At 38.9% G+C, this 26,184-nt stretch overlaps 2 protein-coding genes across 2 annotated transcripts; one reads left to right on the top strand and one right to left on the bottom strand.

The window, feature by feature from the left end:
* Positions 1-427: 427 nt before the first annotated feature.
* Positions 428-13,792, bottom strand: trim46b (tripartite motif containing 46b; the record flags this gene model as incomplete). Its single annotated transcript, XM_079258430.1, has 12 exons — positions 428-878; positions 1,295-1,362; positions 2,587-2,816; positions 5,451-5,789; positions 5,956-6,077; positions 6,994-7,247; positions 8,914-9,009; positions 9,343-9,489; positions 10,770-10,968; positions 11,471-11,660; positions 11,769-12,030; positions 13,769-13,792. 12 exons carry the CDS (start codon positions 13,790-13,792, stop codon positions 428-430), a joined length of 2,382 nt encoding a protein of 793 aa, XP_079114556.1.
* An 8,191-nt stretch (positions 13,793-21,983) lies between these two features.
* Positions 21,984-23,679, top strand: LOC306769674 (protein S100-A1-like). The gene is made up of 3 exons (XM_079258364.1): positions 21,984-22,047; positions 23,177-23,338; positions 23,438-23,679. The coding sequence occupies exons 2-3, from the start codon at positions 23,198-23,200 to the stop codon at positions 23,597-23,599; spliced, it is 303 nt and encodes a 100-aa protein (XP_079114490.1). The 5' UTR covers positions 21,984-22,047; positions 23,177-23,197; the 3' UTR covers positions 23,600-23,679.
* The last annotated feature ends 2,505 nt before the right edge of the window (positions 23,680-26,184 follow it).

Here is a 26,184-nt window from a genome sequence, read left to right as displayed (position 1 = left end):
GCTCACAAAATGTCCATATCTCTAAAACAAACCGCAAACATTAAGGACACAAAATGGCACAGAAAAATCTTCAAGTGGAAAGACAGAACTGTGTGGAACTTTTTTTTTTTTTTTTACATTAGCTTTATAAATGTATGGAATAAAGCCTGGCTTTAAGTGCAAGCACTGAAGATATAATAACACACAGTATCAAGTTCTGTGTTTTCCAGACACTACTTAAGCAATAAATCTTGCAAAACAGAGTATAACAAAAATGTAAGAAACATAATTACATTGCATATTTGTCGCTATAGAAACGTCTTCTTATCCAAGAAAATTAAAGACTAAACAAAATCGCTGAGATGTCTAACTTTTTCGCTCTAGCAGAGTAAATACTTCACAATTGCCAAATACATTCCAGATTACCATTAAAACCTCACATCAAGCATCAGTTGTTATTTAGATTGGAGACGCGCGGCTGGATGGTTACACGTCTGACCGGAGTCTGATCTGCGTTACGATTGGCCACCAACTCCTGCAGCTGCAGCGCGCCTCCACCGATAAAACAGAAAGCAGGGCACACGGGGCCGGAGCAATCCACATGACCCTCCCACAGGGGTCGCAGAGAATGGGCATCATAGAAAGTGACGCGTCCTTTCTCAAAGTCAAGGCACACGCCGAGCCGGGCCGGCAGTGGATAGGTGAGGCCCGTAGGCGAGGAGGGGCCATTGCCGTTGGTGATGGGATCTCTGTTACTGTTGCTTTGGCTGTTGTGGTGGTGGTGGTAGCTGTGTTGGGGCAAGTAGATTTTCCCCATGCCCATAGTAAGGAAGCAGAAAGGCGGCGCAGAGTCCAGCCCATCTTCTGCTCCGCTGTCATGGCCGCTGTCTGGGTCGTAACTGTGAAAACAGTGCAAGTTTAAGTTATGTTTGGAGTTTTTTGTTGTTTTTCTTTTTTCTTTTTTCTACTCAACAACTTTTTTTTTTTTACTCTCATCAATATCCAGTGTCTTAGGTTACAAAAGATCCCCACTTGTTAGACAGGTTTCAGGGTCAAAGCAGCCTGATGAGTAAGAATATGATCAGACTGGTTTATTTTTCATACATTTGCACTGGGTGTGTAAAGAGTTCATACAGAGTAGAAGCACATGGTCTCAGACCAGAGCAACAGCAAATAGGATCAAATTAAACCAAATCAAAACAGATAAACCTGCCTAGCTTAAAACAATCTGTAATTATATTTAAAGGTTTATTTTCAGGTCTGAAGTCCCGTTTTAAGATGGAACATTCCTTTGATTTTAGTCTGTTTTACTCACCGGGGACTGGCCATGTCCTGTGGAAGGTGAAACCACTCCTGTAGTTTAGACTCAAGACCAACACCCACCTGTTAAAAAAGACAGCAGCAACACCTTATTATAAACATGTCTTTTGCTTCAAATCACTCAGACTACCTACCTTTTACCATTTCAGTTATTTAAAGTAAAACAAAAAGCAATGTTAGATGTGAGAGAATAAGTGTTTATCTGCTGATAAACTTTTACAGTCATAATAAAATCCACTCAAACACCAAGTGTTTAAACATTACCTTGTGTTTAAAATGTACTGCAGGATTTTAAAAAAAAAAAAAAAAAAAAAAAAAACTTGCTCAGAAATTTTGGATAATCTGATTTAAGAATTAGTCTGGAGGATTTTCCTCTAGTTAACATGAAATATAAAGTTAACCATTTCTACAATCTCCCCACCAAAGACTGCAAAAAACCTGAGAATCATAACTGATTACTAGTTTTCCTCTTTTATTGGCTTTGGCGCAAGCTGAATGACCCAATATAAATGTAAGCACGACATAGCTGTTCTGTAGCTGGACCAGTGTTTTGTCTCTGATCTTACTGGATTTCACTTTGCACTTTAAACCAGAAGAAAACCAGGACACTTCATGCAGCCCGACTCCACATACAGGCCACTCATCCACTCACCCAGTGTGTCTCCTTGCTAATACACACAAACGCAAGTTAAGATGAGGCAGAATTTTTTTTTTTTTTTATGTTTGATTTACACTTACATGAGAATCTATTACTCATTAAACTCAACATGATTGTTCAGTCACAAACACACAAAGCAGTCTCACTTCAAACTGCTCACATGTGCGGTTCCACAACGACGGGACAAGCTACCTAATCCTAGCAGGGATGTTCCTGTCAAAGTTAATCTTTTACAAACTCCTTCCTTTTAAAAAATCCCTTTTGAGAACTAACCTCTTATCACACTAAATCTCACATTCCTGTACCTGTCCTCTGTGTCCTCTCGTATTTAGAGTTTATTTCAACACCCACCCATCCTTCCTCATGTCATTTTTTCCTCATTTATAAGGCGGCACCGGTAAAACTGGCTGCAGGGCCTAAGCTTCAGTTTGGTTCTGTAAACATGTCATGAATGTTAAATGTCTGTATGTCAAACCTTCAATAAACTGCATTGAACCTTGAATTTCCCCTCGGGGATAAATAAAGTACCTTTGATTTGATTAATTTGATAAACAGATTAAATACAGTATCACAGTCTAAACTAAACGCTTCTAAATTATATTGTGTTAAAGTGTCTTGAATTTACATGCCTTCACAAGGTAAGAGCCAGGCTCGACTGAGCATGCCCAGTAGTGCCTTCCCTGCGTAATGGCTACGTCCCCGACCAGGAGGTCAGAAGTGAGATGACAAGAAGTGAGAGCGTGGTCAGCAGCCTGCAGCAGAGAAAGGCCCGGGACACTGCGAGCACCACGCTGCTCTTTGTTGACCACCAGCCGGTCGGCATGGAGACCCCAGCGAGAGTCTAGGTAGAAGTTTAGCACTGTGAGGACAGAGCAGAGAAAAGGATAGAGAAAGGAAGGGAAACATAGTGGGATTGGAGACAGAATTAAAAGACATGAGAAAAGGTAGAGAGGTGCATTCAGACATATACCATATAGGGATTTAAGAGGTTACAAGAGAAGTTTGGGAGACAATAGAAGGAAAGTTGAACAAAATTACAGTCAGAAAGCAGCAAGGAGAAGAAAATAGGGAGATTAAGAAGCAACTGAGAGGAACAGAGAGCAGCCATGCACCTCCTCCCAGTAGCACTGGAAAAGCAAAGGACATTGATCTACATGATGACTCAGGGAGTAGAATACAGCAGGAACTGCTGCAAAGTTCAGGCAGTGGGAAGTGTGGCTTTTCTTCTTTTTGTATATTAAGAAGTAAAGAGGGAGGATAGCAAGGTAAAACAGCCAACAGGGGCACAAGGAATTCACCAGTCACTTAAATCGACCATTAGGAAGCCCTGGATCTGAGTCCGATCCATGTTGTTAAGCCCAGGTCTTAACAAACTGCAAACCTCATCGGTGCTCGGACAGATCTCGATACGGGAGGCAGAGGGTGAGTGGTTGTCTAAAAACAGAAGATGTGTGGGATGACCACGTAGAGAAAGAGGGGAAGAGGAAAGAAATGTGTTTTATGGGGGGTATCGAGAGGTGGTAAAGGGATGAATGCACTTCTTACGTTCTGTAGGAGGCAAGTAGATTGGCAGCGTGGAAGTAGCACAGTAGAGGATGACAAGTACAAAGCTGTGAAATGGAAATAAAAGATGAGGGGAAAAATAAGGAAATAAAAAGCAAGAAAGGGAGGAAGTGTTGAAAGTGAGGACAGAGGTGGAAGTAATTGGAAAAAGAAGATGGGAATGGAGAAAAGAAAAGAGAAGAGAATGAATTTTTAAGCATTTCACCAGAGGAACCATCGTAATGCTTTGACTGTAAATGATAAATAATAGCAGAGGAGAAATGATGAGTGGCCCCTGGATGACAGCAATGGTACTTCACTTGGTAGATGGGATGAGATTTTCTTGTAGCTGTCATACACTCATGTGTCAGCAGTGAAACTTCTGAATAATTAGTTAGAAGTTATAAAAAATAATAGTCATTGTTGGGGGTAAAGAAACCTAAGCCCACAATGGTGCCTCAACAATCAGGCAGGATGTGTAGGATCTGGGAAGATAACATCTGGTATGGGTAAAACAAAAAAACAAACGTGTTTAAAAAAAAAAAAAAAAAAAAAAAAAAAAAAGGTTTCTACCGGCCATACTTGTCATAGCTGTTTGGCAAAAAAAATTATTTTGACCTGAGACGTTTATACTGGGTGTATCCCGCTTCGAGATCTCTAACAGAAGTTATTTTGTGTGTAATAATCTGGTTGGGAGGTTTACACACGCCCAACCTGTTTAATCTGTTTAACAATTTATAGGGCACTCAATAAAATAACTTGAAATTAGAAATTTTAACCTAAAATTGTCCTTCTGGTATGTACCAAGACCTCCATCCTGTTGTTACATTTTTTTAAATTGTTTTATGCTGAAAATGAAAGAAAACAAAGTGATCTAAAATAGTCACTTGCCTGATAAAGGGTTAACCCTGTTCTGCTTGTGTTGTTGTGCAATACTTTGGTTAAGTCAGTCTTGTAATGGTACATAATCTGTGCAAGAGTAAATAACAGACTATGCGGATTGTTCTCCAAAAAATCCACCAAAAAATCCATTTTAGTAGTTTAGTCGATCTTAATTAACCTTGCATGAAATTGCTACATGCTAACTTAAGTCGCTCGTCATATTCCACAATCCCTTCCCTGCATTGGCATATACAGTAATGTGGTTTAAAAGGACTGACAACCAGAAAGGTAACGCTCAGGTCACTAACAACTTCATTATATAATTCCCCAAGTTACTCTTGTGATGTCAAATGAGGCAAATAAACAGTGGTCAGAAGGGTTTTTTGCATTTTAACTCCTTGAAGGGATTGCTAATATCTCATTGACATCTGCAGCTTTAGTGCTGTTAATAAGTTACTTTCTTACAAAAATGCATTTATGAGCACATATTCTTTTTGTTCCTATTCTACGTACACTTCTGGGTCAAACATGTACGATTGGATTTTAAGTGATTTCATGCTAGAAAACCCTTCGAGTGTTTATCACTGTTTACTCTTTTTTTTTCGTTCGTTTGTTTTGGTTAAAGATTTGTAGGTGTCTGACCAGCAACACAACCTGTACACAAGTCTCCATCAGCATCTCCACACCCTGTTAGCATGACTTCCTTGTTTTTATTACTACTCACTGCAAGAAGGCGGGGATGGTATGCAGTGTTTTTTTTTTTTTTGTCCATCTGTTTTTCATTAGTGCAAAAATCTAGAACCAGTGGTAGTGACCACTGATAATTTCATTGTTGATACGTGCATGCATGCTTTAAAGACAACATGTTTCAGTCGTCTTTGTCAGTCTACTTTTTAATTCTTGTCTGATATTTTGATTATTATTTGTGATTGTGCAGGACAGTAAAATTTTTATTCAAATCAGTTGATCAAACCAGATCATCTAAAACCCCTATCAGCAATAAATGTGATACAAATCCTGAATGTAACAATGTGTCTCTGTAGTCATAGCAACCAAGGTGGACACTCACCTGGTGCGGGCGGGGTGTGCAGGTACACCTCCTCACTGTACTCCCCGTAACCTGCCTTGTTGCAGCCTCTCACCCGCAGCACGTACACGCTGTCCATCTCCAGTCTGTCAATCACAGCGCTGCTTCCACTCACTTCATCCAAGCGTTGCCAGCCCCAGCGGGCAGCAGCCAGTCCTCCTCTGACCCCTCCTCTGGAGGCCCCTCCCGGCACCACACCCCGACGGCGGTATTCCACTGAAAAGTGCCAGGCCGGTGCGGACTCTTGGGGAAGTCGCCAGCACAAGAAGAGCTGATCGTAGGCCAGAGTACGCTGGGTATCGATCACTGGAGCCAGAGGAGCTGCGACAAAAATACGTTGAAAGCAAAGTTTTTATGATAAGTTCATCCTGACAGAAATCAATTTAGTTTTTAACTTAATTTAATGAGTCTCCTCTTTATTTTCTTCCTTATATTCCAATCCTTCCACTCCCATCGTTTCCCTTCCTCCCATCGCTCCCAAGCTCACCCTGGATGAAGTTGAGCTCCGTCAGGAGTTTGAGCTCTTTGGAGACGTCCAGCTGGAAGTGTCTGAAGGACGGGTCAGCGGCGAAAGTGAAATGTTGGAGATTCTCGATGGCTTTACTAAGCCTGGCAAAGTGAAAAAGAGGGAAAGCAGTTTAAGAGCTTCCATCAAGATGGGTGTGTGGGAGACAGACTGATAACATGGGAGAGATGTTTCTAAAGGATTTATAAAAGATTTCACTGTGTAGTTTTATTACTCTCAATAAATCCAGCAAATGGGCCAAAACTAACAACACTTTAGTCATGAGTCCTATTCTTGATGCATTACTGTCAGGTTTGTGTTATCTCCAAACAGCTTCAATCCTACTGAAGGCAGCTACGTAAAAATTGTTTTATTTGTTCAAAATGTCCACAAAGATCCCATTTTTTTAAATGTTCGAGCAAAAATAAAGTTATTATTTTGCTCATCCTTTTTGGCAGAAGATTGATACACATTTATGAATAACATGGCTTTCCACATTTAAACAAAAAATACAATTCCAGCTGCAATAGCCTCATGACTAGTTCTCATTTCCAAACCATCAATAAAAATCTAAATCTAAATATAGAAGAATGAAATCCATCTAAAAATATTGAACTCAGTGTAGCACGCGGCATCAAAGGCCAAAACTGAGAAATTCTGTGAAATAAAAACTTCATATTGTTTCTAAGAAGTTGGGACAGGATAGAAAATGGACTGTAGACAAAAGGAGAACATTGAGTTATTAACGCCATTCAGCCAGTAGGTGTGATAAGATTGAGATTGCGTTTGTGTTGATGAAATATGTAGCGGCCACATCTGTGAAAGCATCATTAATTCTGAACAATAAGTAAGCATGTTTTGGAGCAAAATCTGCTCACATCCAAACAAAAGTCTTCTTTTGCAGAAACAAATAAGATTATCTCTTGCTCTAATGACAAAATACACATTTCACACAGAACTTCTGTCAGTAATTTTACGATCAAGTCAGAGAGCAATGCCACAAATAAACAAATGGAAAACCTGTTGTGAGTTTGGCGTGCGGCCTGCACAAAGCAAGGCTGATCTGTTTCTTTCAACAGTTCCTGGGTGAAAGCCATGAGCCCGGCATGTTCCATCAAGCCGCGTCTCTCCGCCACCTGAGCTGCCAATGCCTCGCCCCGTTTCTGCCGCGCTGTCTCCAGTGCCTGAGTGAGTGAAGCATGGCGCTCGGCCAGAGCAGCTGTTAGATCCCTGATACTCTGAGCCAGCTGCTCCCTGGCTGACACGCTGTTTACCTAGTGATGAACAGCAAATACAGACACGTTCAAACATCTGAAAATTAATAATGAGCTGAAGCAGGTAAGCAACATTTTCACAATGATTCACATGGAAGTAAAAGAAAAAAAAAAAAAAAAAAAGACTGAATTGTTAAAAAAAAAAAAACAGCGTAGACACTGATTAATACATACAAAGGAGTTGTTACAAGCTTTTCATCTCAACAAAATAAGAATGAACTTTTTTTTTTCTTTAAATGCATTTTTAGTTTTATTTTTGTGAGAGAAAGTAACTCTTGTTCAGTCCAAAACAATAATGAAAAAAGAAAACCCAGCTTTGAAGGGAATCAAGCCAAGCAAGTTTGATCTCAGAGAGATCTGCCGTAGTTACGCAAACACACAAACATTACTGACCTTTAATACCTGTGTAATCACAGTTTTAATCATATGTAACTATTTTAATACAGCTTGAAATTTCTACTTTTATGTCAAGCATATATATCAAGCATATGCAAATATTCATATCAAAATATGTTGTACAGTTTCTTAAAACATATAAAGACAGAGAACTACGTTTTTGCTGCAATGTGGAGTCGGGGCTATCCGACAGCTTTTCATCAGTTAGCTGTTAAAGATTTTTGAGGTATTTTTGGTATCAAAGTGCCATGATGCAGCGAGTGGATTTATGAAGCGAACAACAGCTGACTCTATCCTTAACAGCGTAGGTAAAATAATCTATTCACCTACTGCAATGCATTAGCCTCAAACTAGCTAACTTTGCTAGTTGTGTCCGTCATCTAACGTAGTCAGCAAACGTTTCTGACTTTATCTTGCATTATCTTGCAACCTTCTATCAATGTCTTAATCTGTAGCTATTAAGCAATTAAACTGCAGAAAAAAGCCAACATGAACAGAAGATATCTAGCTAAGATCAAAGTAGAGAACAGACTCCAGTAGGTTCTAGATTCAGCGGTCCTTTTGTAACATATCAATACTCTTAAAAGGTCAAAGGTCACAGTCAACAGTCACTTCATTTTTTTACCTGGCAGTTTTGCAAACTTTCACCAGACACAGAAGAAACAGAAGCATCGCTGCTACAAAATATCTTGACCAGATTGAGTCTCTCCATCTTGTGCTAGCGTCAGCCAAAAAATCTGTTGCGTTGCAGCTAGCATGGCTACCATGTGAATGTAAGATACTCAATTCTGCATTCAAGTGGCTGTAATTATACAGAATATTTCTAAAAATGTTCCTTTTTTTTCAATTTCCCATCAAACATTGGTTTGGTTAAAACAAACTCAGCTCTGCTTGCCCTGTTAGCATGATTCAGGCAAACTAGTTGAGTTGGTCAGCGTCCTCAGCAGTTGCTCTGAAACCAACCTAATGTGACGGCAGATGTTTTAATGCCATGAGGAGCATTTTATCACAATTTTTTCTCTAATGTGACTAATTCAGAACAATTATTTATTCCTGCTTTACTCTAGTTTCACATTTTTCTTCAGAAGAAATAAGGATTCATTTAGTTGACTCAGTTATGTCCGACTGGTCCAGTTTCCTGCAACTTGCAGTCAAAAAAAACAAGCATTACTAAACCTGACCAGGATACATACAGTTTTACATGATTTAGCCTCTGACAGATTTTAACTCCGTGTTAAACAACATTTCATCAGTCAAAAGTATTAATCACCTCAGTCTGCGTGATGGCACTCTCCAGCTGAGTGATCTGAGCCAGAACTGTGTCTTGGTTGGACAGAATGTAGTTAATCTCTTTAGTAATCTTCTCCTGTTGAATAAACAGCAGAAACATAACACAGATTAATATTTACACAGTCTTACATTAACTCTGGATTAGCCTATTTACTGTAGCATTGCTTCAGTGTAAATATCAAAAAGCTCCTTTTGTTATCACAATTTATTCTCCAAAATTTGGAAATAAATCCTAAAAACAAAGATTTTTCTTTGTGTACCACGCTGAAGTCTGAGAACAAAAGCCTTTAGATCAACGCTGACCTCTTGAAGTTTGAGAGCTTGCTAGGTTCACCGTGAACATTTGTGCATCGTTCGTGATTATAAATTGTCTTTTATATTTCATGATTTGTCACATTTGAAGTGGCACCTTCAAAGCTTGGTAAGCCTGCGCCACTGGGAGGATTTTATGTCCGGTGTGGATGCGGCGTAGTTTGCAGAGAGGGCAGAGCAGCCGCTGACAGGACCTGCAATAGAACTGTAGCTTCTCCTGGTCATGCTCCGGACAGGTCAGGACCTGAGGAAAAGAAAAACTTTTGATCAGAACTAATTCGTCTAAAAAGCACTTTACCCAAGAAAAAAAGAAGAGAATTCTTGTGATTTTTGTGCATATTAACACATAACCTGTACATTTAAATAACATATTTATGTCAGTTTCTTATATCTGTACATTTTTCACATTTTTTTCTCTCAACTCTTAAATCAACAAGGCATTTCAATTCAGACAATCTGCTATTCACTGGATTTTTTTTTTTTTTTTAAAGTTCTCTATAAAATCCTAGAGACAGTTTTGCATGAAAATCCCAGTAGATCAGCTATTTCTGAAATACTCAGACCATTCTGTCTGGTGCCAGTAACCATTCAGATGCATTTAAATCCACATGCTCTCCCATTCTCAGTTTGAGCTTGTGCAAGTTTTTATGACCATGTTTACATGTTTAAATACATTAAGATGCTGACATGTATTTAAATAGATATTTGTAATAAAGAATAAGTGAACGCATGTGTCAGAAGCATGTATGCTCTTTTTTAGAATTATTACTTATTTCACGTTTGTTTGTCTTTCACAACTTTTTTTTGGCTATTCTAGGCTTCCTTTACAACTATTTAATTTTACAGTGACTTAATGTAACATGACATGATTTAATTTAATGTGTGATCCACTGTAGATGAAAAAAGGACATTTTCATCTCTACAATACTATAATAATCAGATACATTCCAAAATGGCATTTGGAGCAATGGTGCTCAGCAGTTTAGGAAACATTAAAGATCATTTTTACCAAGCATCTGATTGTTTTTATGAGCATTACATTCAAAGCAGTGATTGTCTGTGCCACTCTTCACCCTGATAGCCAAGAAAAATGGAAGCTCGCTTCAGATCAAGAGAATGCTGCCATCATGCTGCTTATCTCTGTTTTAAGTCAATCTTCTCCTAAACCTAAAAATAGAGAGAAGGCTGGACTCAGATCCATTTTGTTGATGGATGAATCTCTTTGAAGAGCTGCTCGAGCAAGTTTTTGGGGTCATACTTATCACTACCGTATTGTCTAAATTTCAGGACTTGTAGGATGTTTTTGGATTTATTGGCAGATGACTTTGCATGTTCCTGGTAAATGAAAACTTGCTGAAATACATTATATGTTATGGGACTGTTTTTACCTTATCCTACACGGCAGGAATGACAGCTTAGAGATCTTTGTGGAGCTTGAACGGAAATGGCACCAAAAAGCTAGATTCATTTTAGAGCTTGTTATTTTTGCATGCAGTAAAAGACTTACAATATGTCTCTCAGTACCTTCGGTCTGAAGTTGAGTGTTGGCTGGATGTGTTCGTGTTGTGCCCGTGGTGTCCCCCATGGGTGGTAGAGCTTGAAACACTCATTGCAGAAATTGGCTCTGCAGTCAGCACATCCCTTAGTGGCCTCCAGAGTTTGAGGAGGCTTACAAAACTGGCACATCACAGCAACACTGCCCAGGCTCACTGTGTGTCTGTACCTGGTGGAAGTGTGGAGAAAAAGCATGAATGGTAGGCAGAGATGATGGACTGGTTAGGCATTTATCTATCTGGTTTGCTTCTCTATGATTAAATAACAGAAAACTTGCTACAAGCTTTCACTTTCACCAGATATCGTGAAACCGTTAAATGGTGTGATGTGAAAGAAAGGACTAATCTTTAGGTGAGAAGGTGAACACAAAGCTGCTAGACTGTGGAAACACTATCATTAGGAGTGGATACTACACGGTATGTTGCAGTGCACACTGTGCAGGATTCTTCACAGTTCAGCTGCTGCTGGATAACGACTATTAGATTTGGACATGTTCCCAATCGCCCTGTTTCTCAGGTTGGAGTCATCCATTTCTTTACATTTGCTCCTTATGATCCAATGACCTGAAGGTCACTTTCACTGAGTGGGGTTATTATGCAGATCTTTCTTTTTTAATCATAATTTTGTTTGACATATGTCTACATTTGCATGTTGTTTTTTTTTCCCCCCACCTCTCCACTATACGCTCCAAGGTGAGGTTACGAAGGCAGTCAGTAAGCCCCTTCTCTCCCAGTTCAACATCTCGACCACAGGGGATACAGGGGAACATCATCACCAAGGGCGGGCCTTCCTTACGCCGTCGTCCTTGATACGTCCCATATCCGGGAGACCGTGGCATTGATGGAGAAGGTGGATGGGGACCTAAAATTAAAATGGTGTACCATTTTTTAGTAAAGAGAGATAAGAAATGCTGAATTATCTCAAATATCCCCGTTCTCTTCCCTATTAGCGTGAAGAGGCACTCCCTACCTGATCGTAGCACACGGTCAATGGGCCGTTGCTCAGCTTTAGGTGTCGGCCTGCGTGCCTGACGAGGTGAGCGCATGTTGGGTGTGGAGGCCGGGGAATTTGGCTCTGGTGGAAGCTCAGGAGGCGGATAGCCATTTGCAACTAAGACCTCAGAGGCACACAAGAGGCAGACGCTGTGCTGGCATGGCAGGACCACAGGCTGCTTGACTATTTCCTTACACACGGGGCAATGCAGCTCATGCTCCAGGCTCTTCATGTTCGACTGCTGAAAGCAAAAAGGAGGGCCATTATTCAAAGATCTCTAAAATGAAATTACTGTGCATCTTTAAACCTCAATCCAACATGTAAAGTTTGCAAAAAAAAATGTGCCCAACCTTTAACTTACCAATTATATTTGTCTAAAAATGCATTTTCACCTCTAAGAACACATTTTCCTCAAAGCCAAAATAACATTCATGTTAGAGGAGGTGACAGGACTGGAAAAGACTGGCCAGTGTCAAAGGATGTCCCAAACAGATGAGGCAGGGTAACATTCTGGTTAATTATACATAAAGGCCAAATATTAATTATTCAGCTGTATCCCTGAAATACCAGTCTGCATGTGAACTCTGTGACCATAAACCACATTATGTTTTTATGACACTATGAAAATTAACCTTATTTATTGCACGTTTCATGATGCGACTGTGTCCAAATGTGTGCTGCAAAGAGAGTATTGATACACCAGGTCAAAAATAACAAGTCACTCAAATCTACAAATTCTCTCAAAACATGTCAAACGCGGTCAGTGCAACATACTTCACGGACAGAAGCAACTGCTGACACATTTCCAACTAACACAGTGGGGAAATGCAAATGCATTGGTTTAGATTCCCGAACAAATCATATTGTTAATGCTTTTAATTCTTTTTATATCTCACTTCTGAAAACTTTACCTTTAGTCTATAAATCCAAACTGGCCAGTGCTGTTGGCTAACTTTATGTTTGAACCTCTGGAGCAGTTAGCATTTCACTTCCCTGCTCAAGGCGATGAATATCGCCAAACATGATACTGGGTATTGCAGAGAACTTTGACTTTATACCCACACTCACAGTGTGCCTTTTTATTTTTTATATATTTTTTCTTTTTTACTTTTTTTTTTTGCAGAAATGACAAAATCCCATAAATTCCACGACTCTTATGTCAGCTTATGTTTGTTAATTAGTCAGACACTGTGTTCAGTCAGTATTTGTGTTAACAACACAAATAAAACAAGCTGCATTTTCATATGATTTCCTCTTCCTGCCAGGCAGATTGACCAGCTCGCTTGATTCACAGGATGCCCTTGACAATCTCAACCTACCACCAAAACTATTGCAGGCCCAGCTGCAGCTGCCACAGACACTGTGCATTAACTTCAAAACCAGGACAGGACAAGCTGACTGACTGAACTGCAGAGGGAATGGGGGAATCGCTTTCAGTCTGATATGATGTGACATGATGATTAACACAGCACACTTATAAAACCATGCATGGGAATGCACATGCACGGTCACTAAGTACACTTTCATCATGGAGGATTTTTTATTTAGCATAGATTAAATACCCACATAGCACATAACATAGGAGAAAGACAAAAAAAAAACATGCACAGCATCTTCCAGTTCTTACAGTAACACAGCTACTCATTTAAGACTAAATTAGCTCAGGCTTCTGCAGCAGGGGGAAACCAGTCTGGATCTACAGTGGAGCATTAAAATCAATTCACCTAATAATTGCAATAACCTACTTTCTCCCTCAGTCCACCTTTGCTTCTGTGTGTCATTCTCCAATGTCAACTCCGGCCTTATTTCTCCTCGTCCAGCAGTTTGGCCTAACGCAGATTTAGGCTGCTGCAGTTCCTGCAGATTACAAGACACCACGGCGCACTGAGCCTCCCTGCATTCACCTCAAACGTACAGTGCGCACTGCTACTGTCCACCAGCGGCGTGGCGAGGGCGTAAAGCACGCGCATCCTTACCTTAACCTGGAATCTGGGCGCCATGACAGTAGACAATAATTCCCGCATGAGAACAGCGATATCTCGTGAAAAGAGAGGAGGGGTTTGCGGCGTTACATCGCCAGCAGCTTGGTGTAAGATGGGTTCTTGATGATGGTGGTGGGGGGAGATGCTGGTGGCTGATTCGACAGGATGAAAACAGACTGCCTGCCACGTTCCCTACGTGCGATTCAACATCTCCACTCGGTCCATCAAGGTTGAACGTAATCGCATCTGAAAACCTCTCAACAGCCGATGCTGCATCAGCAGCAGCATCCCAGGCACAGGTTCGCCTGCATCTGGTCTCCATGGAAACGACCATTCGACGAGCCCAATGAAGAATCCCGACATTTTCACACCGCACCCACACAAACATCATATTTACGACTATCACAAAGAGTATCCTGTTGTTTTTCTTCCCGTTTTGAAATACAACTATGTGTAATAATTCTGTGACATTAAGAAAATGCCTTGAATCTTCATTGCCACATATGGTGTGTAGCCAAATAAACGGCCTTTAGTCTGGGCTCCATAAACACCTCGTGAAGCGTTTTCCACGGTGCAATCCACGCCTTTCATTCCTTTCACAGATTAAAACATCGTCGTCCAGTCTGATTTGAATATGTAGGCTAAGCAGACAACACAAAAGCAGACACAGGATACTCACAGTGATACGAACCAAGGCTTCCATCGCTGTAGAGGCTGTCTTGAAATCCATCTCCGCCATATGAAGAAAATAGCTTCCTCCTCGTTTCATTATCTAGATATAACAGCAGACGTACCCAGGCCACGGAGATGCATGGTAATAACCAAAATATGTGCGGAATTTTATACCTATTGAAATAGAATAATACATAAAATCCGAGAAAATGGACGTTTTGTAAAAATTTGCAGGTTCTTTTAAATGACTCTCGTCTTCACGTTTTGCACGAAATCTAACATATAAAGACTGATAAGCATAAGTATGGGATGCGTTAAGGCAGAAAAGGAAGGACAATCCCAATTCTACATTTGTTGATTATGTCAACATGTATCCAGAGATGCTGAGATGCCTGTGGCTTTATTCCTCACCCAGACCCCGCCTCCCACCCTTTCCATCCCATCCCTCACCGGATCCCTTCAGATGATGTGGCATGTAGATGTCAGTGGGAAAAGAAGTCTCTGTAGTACTCATCGTTTTCTCGGGGCTTTTAATGCACATATCTACAGCTGAGGCAGGAAATGCTCAGAAAACCATGAGGTGCATGAAAAATCTGAAATGTAAGCAGAGCTTTACTAATTTACTGGCCACTGAAGTAACCTGCATTTTATCAGCCTTGAGATGATTTAATCATAATCATAATTTTTTTTTTCTTCAAATAAAATGACCTGATGTTAAATTAAATTTTCAACAAAGGAAATTCCAAAGCATTTAAAGGTGATTGCAATGTCATGCCATTGATTAAGTGTGAAGTTGTTCAAAATAGTACAATTGCGCAGAAAATGTAGTCTTGGGATATTAAAGGGAGCTATTTGTAGACGTCAAATTGAGGAGGGCATTTACCAGGTCATCATGTCTAATATGTGTGTCAGAGCAAGGAAATTTAACACTGTGTGCTGCAGCTGAGCTGGTGAGACTCTTTACTCCATACAGTGATGATACCAGAAGACTGAGACACCTTGTACAGCCAAGTAATTCAAATAAACTGTGAACTTTAAAATAATAACCCTCCCAGTACTCACAGTATCTGAAAACATTCCAGTGGTTGAACAACAGTCCTGTAACTCTTCATCCAGTTCACCATGCCCAAAACGGCTTCAGAACAAAGCATTTCCTACTTCTGAGACCTGTTTGGTTGAGCGTCACACCAAAACAACAGCAGCCAAAGAAGATATTACCGATTTTGGTAAACTGGCTCAGAAACTTTGTATTATCTGTCCAACCGATACTGGAAATCCTTCCTGCCCACCTTAATAAGACTGTTTAATGCATCGTCCTTGTGTCATATAATATCAGAAGTGACTGTTACCATATCTCAAAATAAATTGCACTATTACCTTCCAGGCTATTGACACTTACATTGTACATTGTTATATACCTTCTTTTTTAAGTATTTTGAAGATATTTTTAATTCTAAACTTTTGTTTGTGTTATAAACACAAATGTACGTGGATGCTACAACAACTACATTTCCCAAGTTGGGATTATTAAAGAAAGACTATCTATCTAACTTGCTGAAAATCCCCTTTTTAATTTAAGAAACATAAAGCCACGTGGATATGCCTGAAAATTATGTGCTATTGGGATCTGCACTTTGACGCATGTACGTCCCTGTTAAGCATGATACCAAGAATGTTAGGGTGAGGCAGAGAAGGGGCGGTGCTCCACTCTACCTTCTATTTAAACCTTTACACGCTGCCTTTACACACTGCCTTTACACACTGCGTGAGCTCATCTTGACTCCAGGTAGGAACAACTTTAGATATAAGTGCTGTTACTGTGTGCTTTGGGTTTTTTCTATTAAACTTTATGCCTGATTTTTGCTTTAATATTTACTAACAAAACTTTTTTTTTTTTTTTTTTTTTTTTTAAATCACATAAAATGTTTATATTGAAACATATGTTTTAAAAGCGCCTAACAATAATGTATGCTGGTTGCTTCAGGGACCCTGCTCTAACTTTTAAAAGGTGTGCAAAAATACTTTGGATCAAAGTTTCAATAAAATATGCTTATCTGTATTTCATTCTGTTTGTGTTATTACTGATCTAACACTTCTGTGGTGCTAAGTTATTATAGTTCTTACAGCTATTTCCCTTTCGGTTCTGTGTTTAGGTCCGCCTGAACTCTAACAGTGGACAGCCCAATGGAGATGACAAGTCTGGAAATGGCAATCGGTCATATGTTTAGCGTCTACATGTCAAATAAAGGGGAAAATGGAAAACTGAGCAAAGGAGCCTTTCTAAACGTCCTGAAGGAGCAACTTCCATCATTCCAACAGATACAAATTATGACTGGTAATGATTTATTTTTAATATTTATAAAATAAAGCATTTATCTCAGACTATGGAATAATAAAAAAGCTGCATAATTTAGCTTTAATATAATTAAAAGGTTATGTGATATTTTACATACAGAAATTAAAAGATTTTCTGCATGCTCATTGAATTAAAATAAATTAATTAATTAAAAAAACTTGACGGACTGATTTTTCTCGTTTCTGTGCATGTAAAGATGCTTTCGTAGGGAAAAAAAAAACAAGTGGTTTCTCTTATTTATGCAGCGTTAAGCTGATAAGTGTGAAAGGCAGTTAATACATTTACATTTCCTCGACACAGGGAATGTGGAGAGGAGTTGTTCAACGGTGTGGATCTGAATGAAGATGGATCTGTGGACTTCCAGGAGTTTGCCATGATGGTTGCCATGTTTGCCAGTGTAAGCCATGATGCTCTTGTGCAGGTCCTCAAGGCCATAGAGGAGAAAAACCAGTAACAATGAATGTGTAAAATAAAAAACTATTATTTGCAGTAATAAAACCATCTTTGTGCAAATCTAGTTGTATGTGTATTTCTTTGTCTTGTGTTGTGAAAAGGTGTGTGTGGTCAGGATGTTTTATGTGAGCTACATGTTAAAATAGACAACATTTCCTTAGTTAATTCAGTCATGCACAGACACAACTTCTGTAAAACTTTCAAACTTGTTCCTTTATAATTAAGCTTTGAACTTCACTGGAAATCCAGCCTGAGCACATGACCAGCCACACTTAACATGGGCCCTCATGAACTGCTTGTCACAGGGATGTCTTGTCACAGGGGGGTGAAAATGCAGACCCGAGGCAGCAGGCAGACCAGTGCAGGAAATAATGCTTTAATCACAAGAACACAAACCGGGAACTAGGTAGCAATGCAAATTGAAAAAATGCAGGAACTGATGCAGCATGTGCTTTGCAACTTGAGGTTGCAATCCCTTTGTCCTTTATACTGGAAAAATATGCATGCGTGATAATATTTAAGTGATCATAGGGACCCAGAGTTTTGTGCTACTTCCTGCTTGGTTGGCATGATTAAAACCTGCAGAACATCTTGCCCCTCAAGTCAAAATGAGTTTTAGTAGTTTATCACATTTGTCCCTGTCTTGTTTGTATTTATCATTTCTATTTTTATTTACATGTTTGAGGGTTTCAGAGATGAGAATTAAATATCTCTGCAATATTTGTCTTTCATGTTTGGTATTTTTAAGATTACTTGTTTAGCGTCTCTTAAAAACGGAGGAGGGAAAGTGGGAGCTTGCACAAATAGAAATCATCTTTTATGTAGACTGATAATCTTGGCACAATCTTCTGTTCAAATGTTGTTTATACATTTCCTTCTGTCTTTCTTACTTTTTCATGCAAATAAAACCTTTCTTTGGTAAAGATGATATCTTACATGAGCTATCTAAAGAAAATGTTGATGAGTAAAGGCACTTATTGTCAGCAAACAGCATCTACTTCTTTAACTGTAACAGAAATGTAAACTAATCTCACATCTGTCCCAGAAAAACTATGTGTAAAGTATAAGTATATTCCTGCCTTTGTTACTTTGCAGTCAGATTCATGTCTTTCTCTTAACTGTGTGGTTTGTTCATCTTCAGGTGAAACTGGTTAAATGGGTAACTGGTGTGGAGGTGACTAAATAGCTGTGTAGGGCATAGCATTGTCATAGCAAGGCTTGGCAGTAGAGAAAACAATAACATGTACTTGATGAAGTATAATATTTAAGTATAAATTTTATATGTATTATTAGTGTTTTGTCCTTCAACATTCTTTTCTCATCTGTTTCATCTGCACGTCTTTGCTGTGCAGAAAGGCTCCACTAGTCAAGACACATACCAGGAAGGTGCTTGCTGACCCCAAACAAGAAAGGGGCTTCTGAGAGCTGACCATCTTAAAATCAATTTGAAAAATTAAACAAAAAGATTTTTTTTTAAAAAATTTTTCCTGCAAAATGTGAAATCTGATATAATATCAATTTATATACTGAGAGAGATTTTTTATCACATTTTGTCAATGATTTCAACTCCACGTTTAAAGGTTAATTTGTGTGTGTGTGTGTACCACTTTTTCCAATTCTGGGTAATGGGGAAGCACATTTTAAAGTTCATTATTATTATAATTTATGGCAAACTTTTGTATGTATATCATGTACATGATATACATACAAGAAAGAGTTGTTAGTCTTTCAAGTATTATTATGGTGGGAGGAAGCTTGAGTACCAGAGTCTACCAGACCCAGAATCAACACGTACATAGGTAGAACATGCAAACCCCAAACAGAAAGGCCACAATTAAAATCCCACCAGAGTCAAGTCTTGAACCAGCAACCTTCTTGCTGTAAGGCTGCAGTGCAAACAACCACATCACCACCAATTGTATCTGTTTATATGTCACCATCTTCTCAACATCAAGTCAATGTTGCATTTATCGTATTGATAGGAAAGTTTGTGTTTCTTTTTTTAGTTTTTTCCTTTTTAAAACCTACAATAATAATTACATGTACTGTTAATGTACCAAAATTTGGATAAAAATTAATATTTTGGATGCAGCATGTGCTTTGTAACTTAAGGTTGCAATCAGATTTTACATTTTGTAAATTGTGCATCCCTCAGTTAATGAGTATGAAAAGATGATGGTGTTTAACAGAGGGTGAAAAGATACCTCCCAGCTGAACAACATTTGTCTTTCCACCAGATGCATGTTGTAATGTCACCTGTCCACCACAAGATGGCCTCGTTTCAAGACTGCTTGCCAACAGCGATCCACACTTTTATGTTTGTTAACAAGATATACACAAAAATACTATTTAGTAAGGTTTTGGTCATTTAAAAGTACTCTGAGATTAATTTATCAAGTTTTCTTTTCAATATTTGGCATGATGATTCATCCATGTGCTTGTTATCTAATTTGATTACAAAACTGCTACAACAGCAGCTCCAGCATCCCAAATGTTGTTTAAAGAAGTGTTTTGTTTGTACAAAGGGCCAACAGAACTTAAGAATAAACCTAATTTTTTTTCCGAAATTAAAATAGTTATAGCATAAATTGCGCTGGCCCAGGATAATCACTCTGTCATTTTTGCAATATTATATTCCCAACACAGGGGGGCGCAAACGATTCTTTGATAACTGACTTTTCTTGTGATAACTAAAATAATTTCTTTACTCTGTTGAGTTTTGTCCTATCTTCTTGATAAATTGCTTTCTTTTGTTATCTGTTATTATCATTCTCAGATGTAATTACAAAACAGAAAATCTGATTTTTGTTCTTTAGAAATGTGTCATAAAGAGATCAATGTCTGCAGCTCATTCACAGACCAAAAATGGGGTCCTAGAAACACATTTAAAAACAACTTCAGTGACAGAGAGCAAAAACAACTTTTTAATTTAAAGATAGTTTTTTGTGTGTGTGTGTGTGTGTGTGTGAGTGTGTGTGTGTGTGTGTGTGTGTGTGTGTGTGTGTGAGTGTGTGTGAGTGTGTGTGTGTGTGTGAGTGTGTGTGTGTGTGTGTGTGTGTGAGTGTGTGTGTGTGTGTGTGTGTGTGTGTGTGTGTGTGTGTGTGTGTGTGTGTGTGTTTTCTTTTACAGCCCATTTACAATTTTTTGGTACATTTTAAAATGTAAATAAAAACAGAATGCATTGATTTGCAAATCTCAACACTTAATTCTCAGGAGTCTATGAAAAACATTTCAGGTGTTTGAACTGAGATATTTGATCATTTCGTGGAAATAGTTCACTTGTGTTTGCTGGCAGCTACACATTTTTTCAAAAGTTGAAACATAGGCAACAAATGGCACAGCTGAGTATTGAGAGTATTTGACAAGTAATAAGCTAATTGGTGACACAAACGTTTCTGCATAAAAGAAAAAAAAAAGAGCATCTTAAAGAGGCAGTCGCTCACGTGCATTTGCTAAAAATTACAAATTAGTTTCAGAACATATGTTCTAAGGCTTAAACTTGCAGAGACTTAGATCCCACCATCCATAGTCTATGATATCATCAAAAGATTCAGAGAATTAGGAGAAATCTCTGTGCACAGGGGACAAGCATGAAGGTCAGCATACTGGATACAACTTTTCTTTACACCGCCAGGAGGCATTACATTAAAACCAGTCATAAACTCAGTTCACAGTGAATCAACAAATACAGGTTAGGTCTGGCAAGCAAAGAAAAAGCCAACACCACTGTCTTTTCTAAACTCAACCTAGTTTAAAATGAATTGGGACCATGTGGAAACTTTTCTTTTGTTAGATTAATTAAATTTTGAGATATCTTTTGAAATGATGCATCTACATCATGTCCTGTAGACTAAATTGGAGAAAGACTGCCAAACTTTTTATCAGTGGAAAGTTTAAATCCCTGCATTTCTGATGATATGGGATTTCAATAGTACCTATGATGTGGGCAGCTTACAAACTTATAAAGGCTTCATCAATGCTGAAAACTACATAGAGGTTTTAATTTAGAACAACATATGCTCTCATCCCCTAAACTAGGCAACCTGTCCTGGGTGCATGCTGCCCCTCATCTACTAACTGTACTAACTGCTGGGATGGTGTCTATCTTCTACCCTGCAGAGGAAAAGTGTGGCTGCCGTCTCTTAAAATGTGAGTCTTTTAAAGGTGGAGTACGTAAGATTTTCAATATTTAAAAAAAAATTAACTAAAAAATAACTACAATCATAACTAGATTTTTTTAAACATGTAGGTTCCAGTCTGTCCATATTTGATGTGTTATTAAATTACAAGTTTAATTAATGACAAAGACCCTTCTTAAATGTTTGCCTGCCAGTAAAAAAAAAAAAAAAAAAGTGCTCTTTGTCATTTGTCATTAATTAAACTTGTAATTTAATAACGCATCAAATATGAACAGACTGGAACCTACATGTTCAAAAAAAACTTTCTAATTATGATTGTAGTTATTCTATTAGTTAATTTATTTTGAAAATATTGAAAATCTTACATACTCCACCTTTAAACTCTTAAATAACTTTGGTATCTTCATTAATGTCTTTACTTATTTTGAAAAGACAGTCTGGTTGGGTGTGTTTGAGTGGGAAGCTTCATTACAGCAGCATAGCTACTGCGCTGGTTTCCACCCACTTCGATGTGAGGTCGGCGGGTCCAGCGTGTCAGCCTGACTCACTGCACAGCAGCCGGCCCGGGGCGGCGCCTCACTATAAAACCTCCGCTGCATTTGCTCCACACTTTTTCTTCCTCTCCCCTGGCCGATACGACTCAGTCCCGCGAGGTAAGATCTAACGGTTCTGCTCCAGTTTTACAGGTGTGGCTCTGGCAGGATTTGCAAAGGATTGCTGTGGATTATTATCTTTTGTTTGATGCCATTTGATGTCAAAGTTTTCTTTCCTCAAGCAACACATGCCTGTTGGTGATGGATTTAATAGAATGTTGTCCATAGCAATGATGATTGTTGCATTTCTGCTTGTTGCAGTTCAGAACTAGTTTCAAGACGATTTTTGAGGAGTGTGTGGTGTATGGTTGCTTGTGTTGAGTTTTTCACAGCTTTGTAAAACTTGTAGGAGTTTACTGCCAAATTTTTAAGAGGTGTGAAATACTTTTTGTGTGCTCATTATGTTCACGTCTTTCACATTTTATTCGTTTTTATTGCATCTCTCTTGGATTGTTGAACCTGTGGTTTACTGTGGGGCCTTTAAGGGTGTGGCTGGACTGTGGACATGTACACACATGTGCTTTACTCATACAGCGTCCTCTCTCCCTACTTGCTTTAAATCCCACCATTATGGGCCTCCCATTTCTCAGCTTGTTCAACTTTTCCATTCCCTCTTGCACAAATAACACATCCTCAGTTTTCCCTCCTACTTCTCCTTTTTAACCTTTGTCACTGCAAAGCAAGAGCATACAATGCCTTGCATTTTTGCAGATTTTTTGTAACGTCATAAAGTGATTGTTACAGTTGTGATTTTTTAACAGCTTAACATAACTGCTGCTTCTGAGCAATACTCTTCAGTGGGAAGAATACTTTCCATTGGCAACCTCTTTTGCAGGACAGTGACTAACCTGTAATTTGCCAAAGATTTGTTTTTCTGTCTGTAAATGTAAATAAATCTCATTGGAATTGGTGGCACAGATTGTTGACAATGGCAAACCCAGCTATTGTTTTACACAGGAAACATTCACACTGAAATAATCCTAGCCTTTTGAGTTTGCCTAAATACTATTAAATGCTCTAATAAGGTCCCCATTTATGATATAATCTCTTTATAAGTATTACAACCACAAAACATTATCAGTTTTTCAGTGTTTAATGTAAGATAGTTTTTTTGTTTTTTTGTTTTTTTTTTTTTTAAAAAAGGTTAAAAAAAATGGCTAATCATTTTCTGTCATATGTTGTTGTTCAGTCTGAACACATCCCAGAAACCATGCCTTCAGAACTGGAGACAGCCATGGAATCCCTGATCAAGGTTTTCCACCGTTACGCCTCTAAAGATGGTGTCAAGAGCACACTCAGCCGGCGGGAGCTCAGAGAGCTGATGGAGAATGAGCTCTCCAACTTCCTTAAGGTGGGGTAGAGACTAAAGATAACCAAGTCTTTCATATAACTATTTTCAACAAAACATAAATTTTGATACCTCCTTCTCATCTATTTTACCTTCACACAGTCTCAGAAGGACCCTGCTGCTGTAGACAAGATCATGAAGGACCTGGACAGCAATGGTGATGGGCAGGTGGACTTTGAGGAGTTTGTTTCTTTGGTTGTTGGACTGTCGATTGCCTGTGAGCAGTGCTATCAGATGCACATGAAGAAGATGGCGAAGAAGTAAACCAGAACAGAAGCGAAGAGACCAAAAAGCATTTCAGTTTTGTAACGATTGTTTTTGTCCATTAAACACATTGAATCATTTCCAATCTCTTGTGTTTGTCTTTCCTGATTTAGACATAAAACCACCTCTGCCTCGTTGAGTTCATTCATGAATTGAGACTGAAATCAAACCTTAAGCCCCAAAGCATTACTTTTTCTCTAAGTGTTCAAGCTCATTCTGTAGATCTCAGTGCCTTGTGCCATGTAGGTGTGATGATGTAATCCCCACTTGTATTTTACAGCCCCCTGACAAGAAAAAAGGCAGGTGAACCTCGCACTTTCTCCTTGATAAGTCCTGCTTATCATTCCTCCGAGGAATCTGCAGAATGTTTCAGGCATTAACACACCCCTCTGTGAGACACAATCACTCCCCTGATGTTGCAACTTATGATGCAATCATGAAACAGAAGGCAGTGGGGTAACTGAATATAAAGTTTGCTTTGATTGGTTGCTTTGATTGTGTTGAGCAAGCTCTCAGCAAAGTGCAGGAGTGCCTGGGTCACAAGGTCCAGCAGATCAGTGCAGCTTTGTTTTCTTTTTGACTAACATCTTCTTGTGATTCATGCCTGCTGACCGTTGGTTAACACAAAAAGAAAAGATTTAACTTTAAACTAATCTCCATATAAGTTCCATATAGGCAACATCCACCAATGTTGTGATTATTTCATCTGTGGATGGAAAGGATGATATAAATCATTGTTTACGTTGAGAGATTTCTTGCCTCTGTGCCCAATGAAGATCTGCCTGAAATGCTAAACTCAGGGATAAAAGAAAAGAAGTATGTTGAGCTGTTGTCACACATCTGTGGGCATGGCCAGTGTAACAGTGTTCATGGTTACAGCGCAAACACTGAGGTTGCTAGGATACAGTGTGCTGACAGTGAGTGGATGTGTGAGTATAGACACACCACACCCATGTGACCCACAGCTGAGTTCAGACTCGGGAATTCCAGGATTTTTGAGTGTTCTTCTGTTCCCTTTGTGTAGCGGATCTAAGCTCTGTTAATCAGAGACGTCTGCATCCACTGCTTTCAGATATGTTGATTTACTCTCTTACATTGCGTGCATCTTCTAAACCCTGAAAGTAAAACAAACGACTAAACACAAACTGCGATACTGGGGTTGGAATCAAGTAATGATCCTTACTTGATTTGTTTCAAATACAATAGTCCCGACCCTTATCCCAAATGCTGTCAAAGAAACAAACATATTCAGTTTTCCTGTGACTTGAGTCATTCCTTGTGAGGGTGTGTGTTGGTGTGAGCTCAGCGATGGGCAAACATTCACTAAAGCTATACCACACCTGAATGAACACACAAGGAGGAAAGCCCCTCTCAGTGGAAATGTGTGACAACAGAGTTGGTTTTCTGAATATCTAGTTTAGCTGTTGCAACAGGAAATTACATATTATTACGATTTCTATGTTGTTTCCAAGGTTTTTCTGTTTTGACAGCAGTATAGAAAATGCTTTGCCGTCGCATTGAGGTGGCCACATTTAGAAATAATGCTGGCTATGAGTAAAATTAAGCTAAGTGAATGAACACGTTTAAAAAAAAAAAATTCATTGTACATCCAAATGCAAAACAACAAATGGAAACATCTACTTAGGTTTTTCTCTTGTATACAATGTTTAGAGGCTGTAGTCTTTTCATATTGTATAACTTTGCAACTTAACCACATCTTAAAAAATACACTGTACTTGTTAATGTTCTACATTTTTGCTACTGATATAGTTAACATTTCATTACCAAAGAGCTATAAAAAGTTATGATGTGCCTGGTGAAAGTGAAACTAACCAAGGAGGAATTTTCATTTCAGTAATTTAACATATTATTAAGCTTTGAATGGGACAAAAGTTAAATAATAATAATGTGGTCAGGTTAATTACAATTATATTTTTGGGGGGAAATCACTGATTCAACACCGCTATTCAGCTTGTTATCAGCAGTAAGTTCAAAAACCTGCATCTCTGATGATATAGAGCTTAGTACCTTTCGTGTGGGCAGTTTCCACATCTGTGAAAGCTCCATCAATGCTGAAAAGTACATAAAGGTTTTAGAGCAACATCAGGAAGGCCCTGTTGAGCAATCTTCAGCAAGATAATGTCAAACCACATACGGCATCAATCACAGCAGCACGGCTCCACAGGAAAAGGTCTGGGTGCTCCCAGACTTTTTCCCACAGCTGTTGAGCAGCTCATCAAATGTATACCATTCATCTCCTAAAACTCCAGCAACTCATCTTCTCCCTTTCCAGGTATTTACAACCAGCTGTAGAAAAGGGAATGCTACACAATGACAAACATTCCTGAGATGTGTCACTGTCATCAAATTTAAAATGAATATATATTTTCTATGAAACGGTGAAATGTCTCAGTTCCAACATCTGGTATGTTGTTAGTATTCTGTTGAGGGTAAATAAGGGTTTGTAAGGTTTGCAAACCATTTCATTGTGTGTTTATTGACATCTTAAGTGGCATCCAAACTTTAGGCGATGTAAAACATCCATCTTGACTGTTCCCTTTATATTTTAAGGAGGGCTTATTGGT

The sequence above is a fragment of the Telmatherina bonti genome (assembly GCF_933228915.1).
Source record: "Telmatherina bonti genome assembly, chromosome: 19".
Taxonomy (NCBI): domain Eukaryota; kingdom Metazoa; phylum Chordata; class Actinopteri; order Atheriniformes; family Telmatherinidae; genus Telmatherina; species Telmatherina bonti.
Note: the sequence above shows the minus strand (reverse complement) of the source record. Positions and strands in the feature narration are given on the sequence as shown.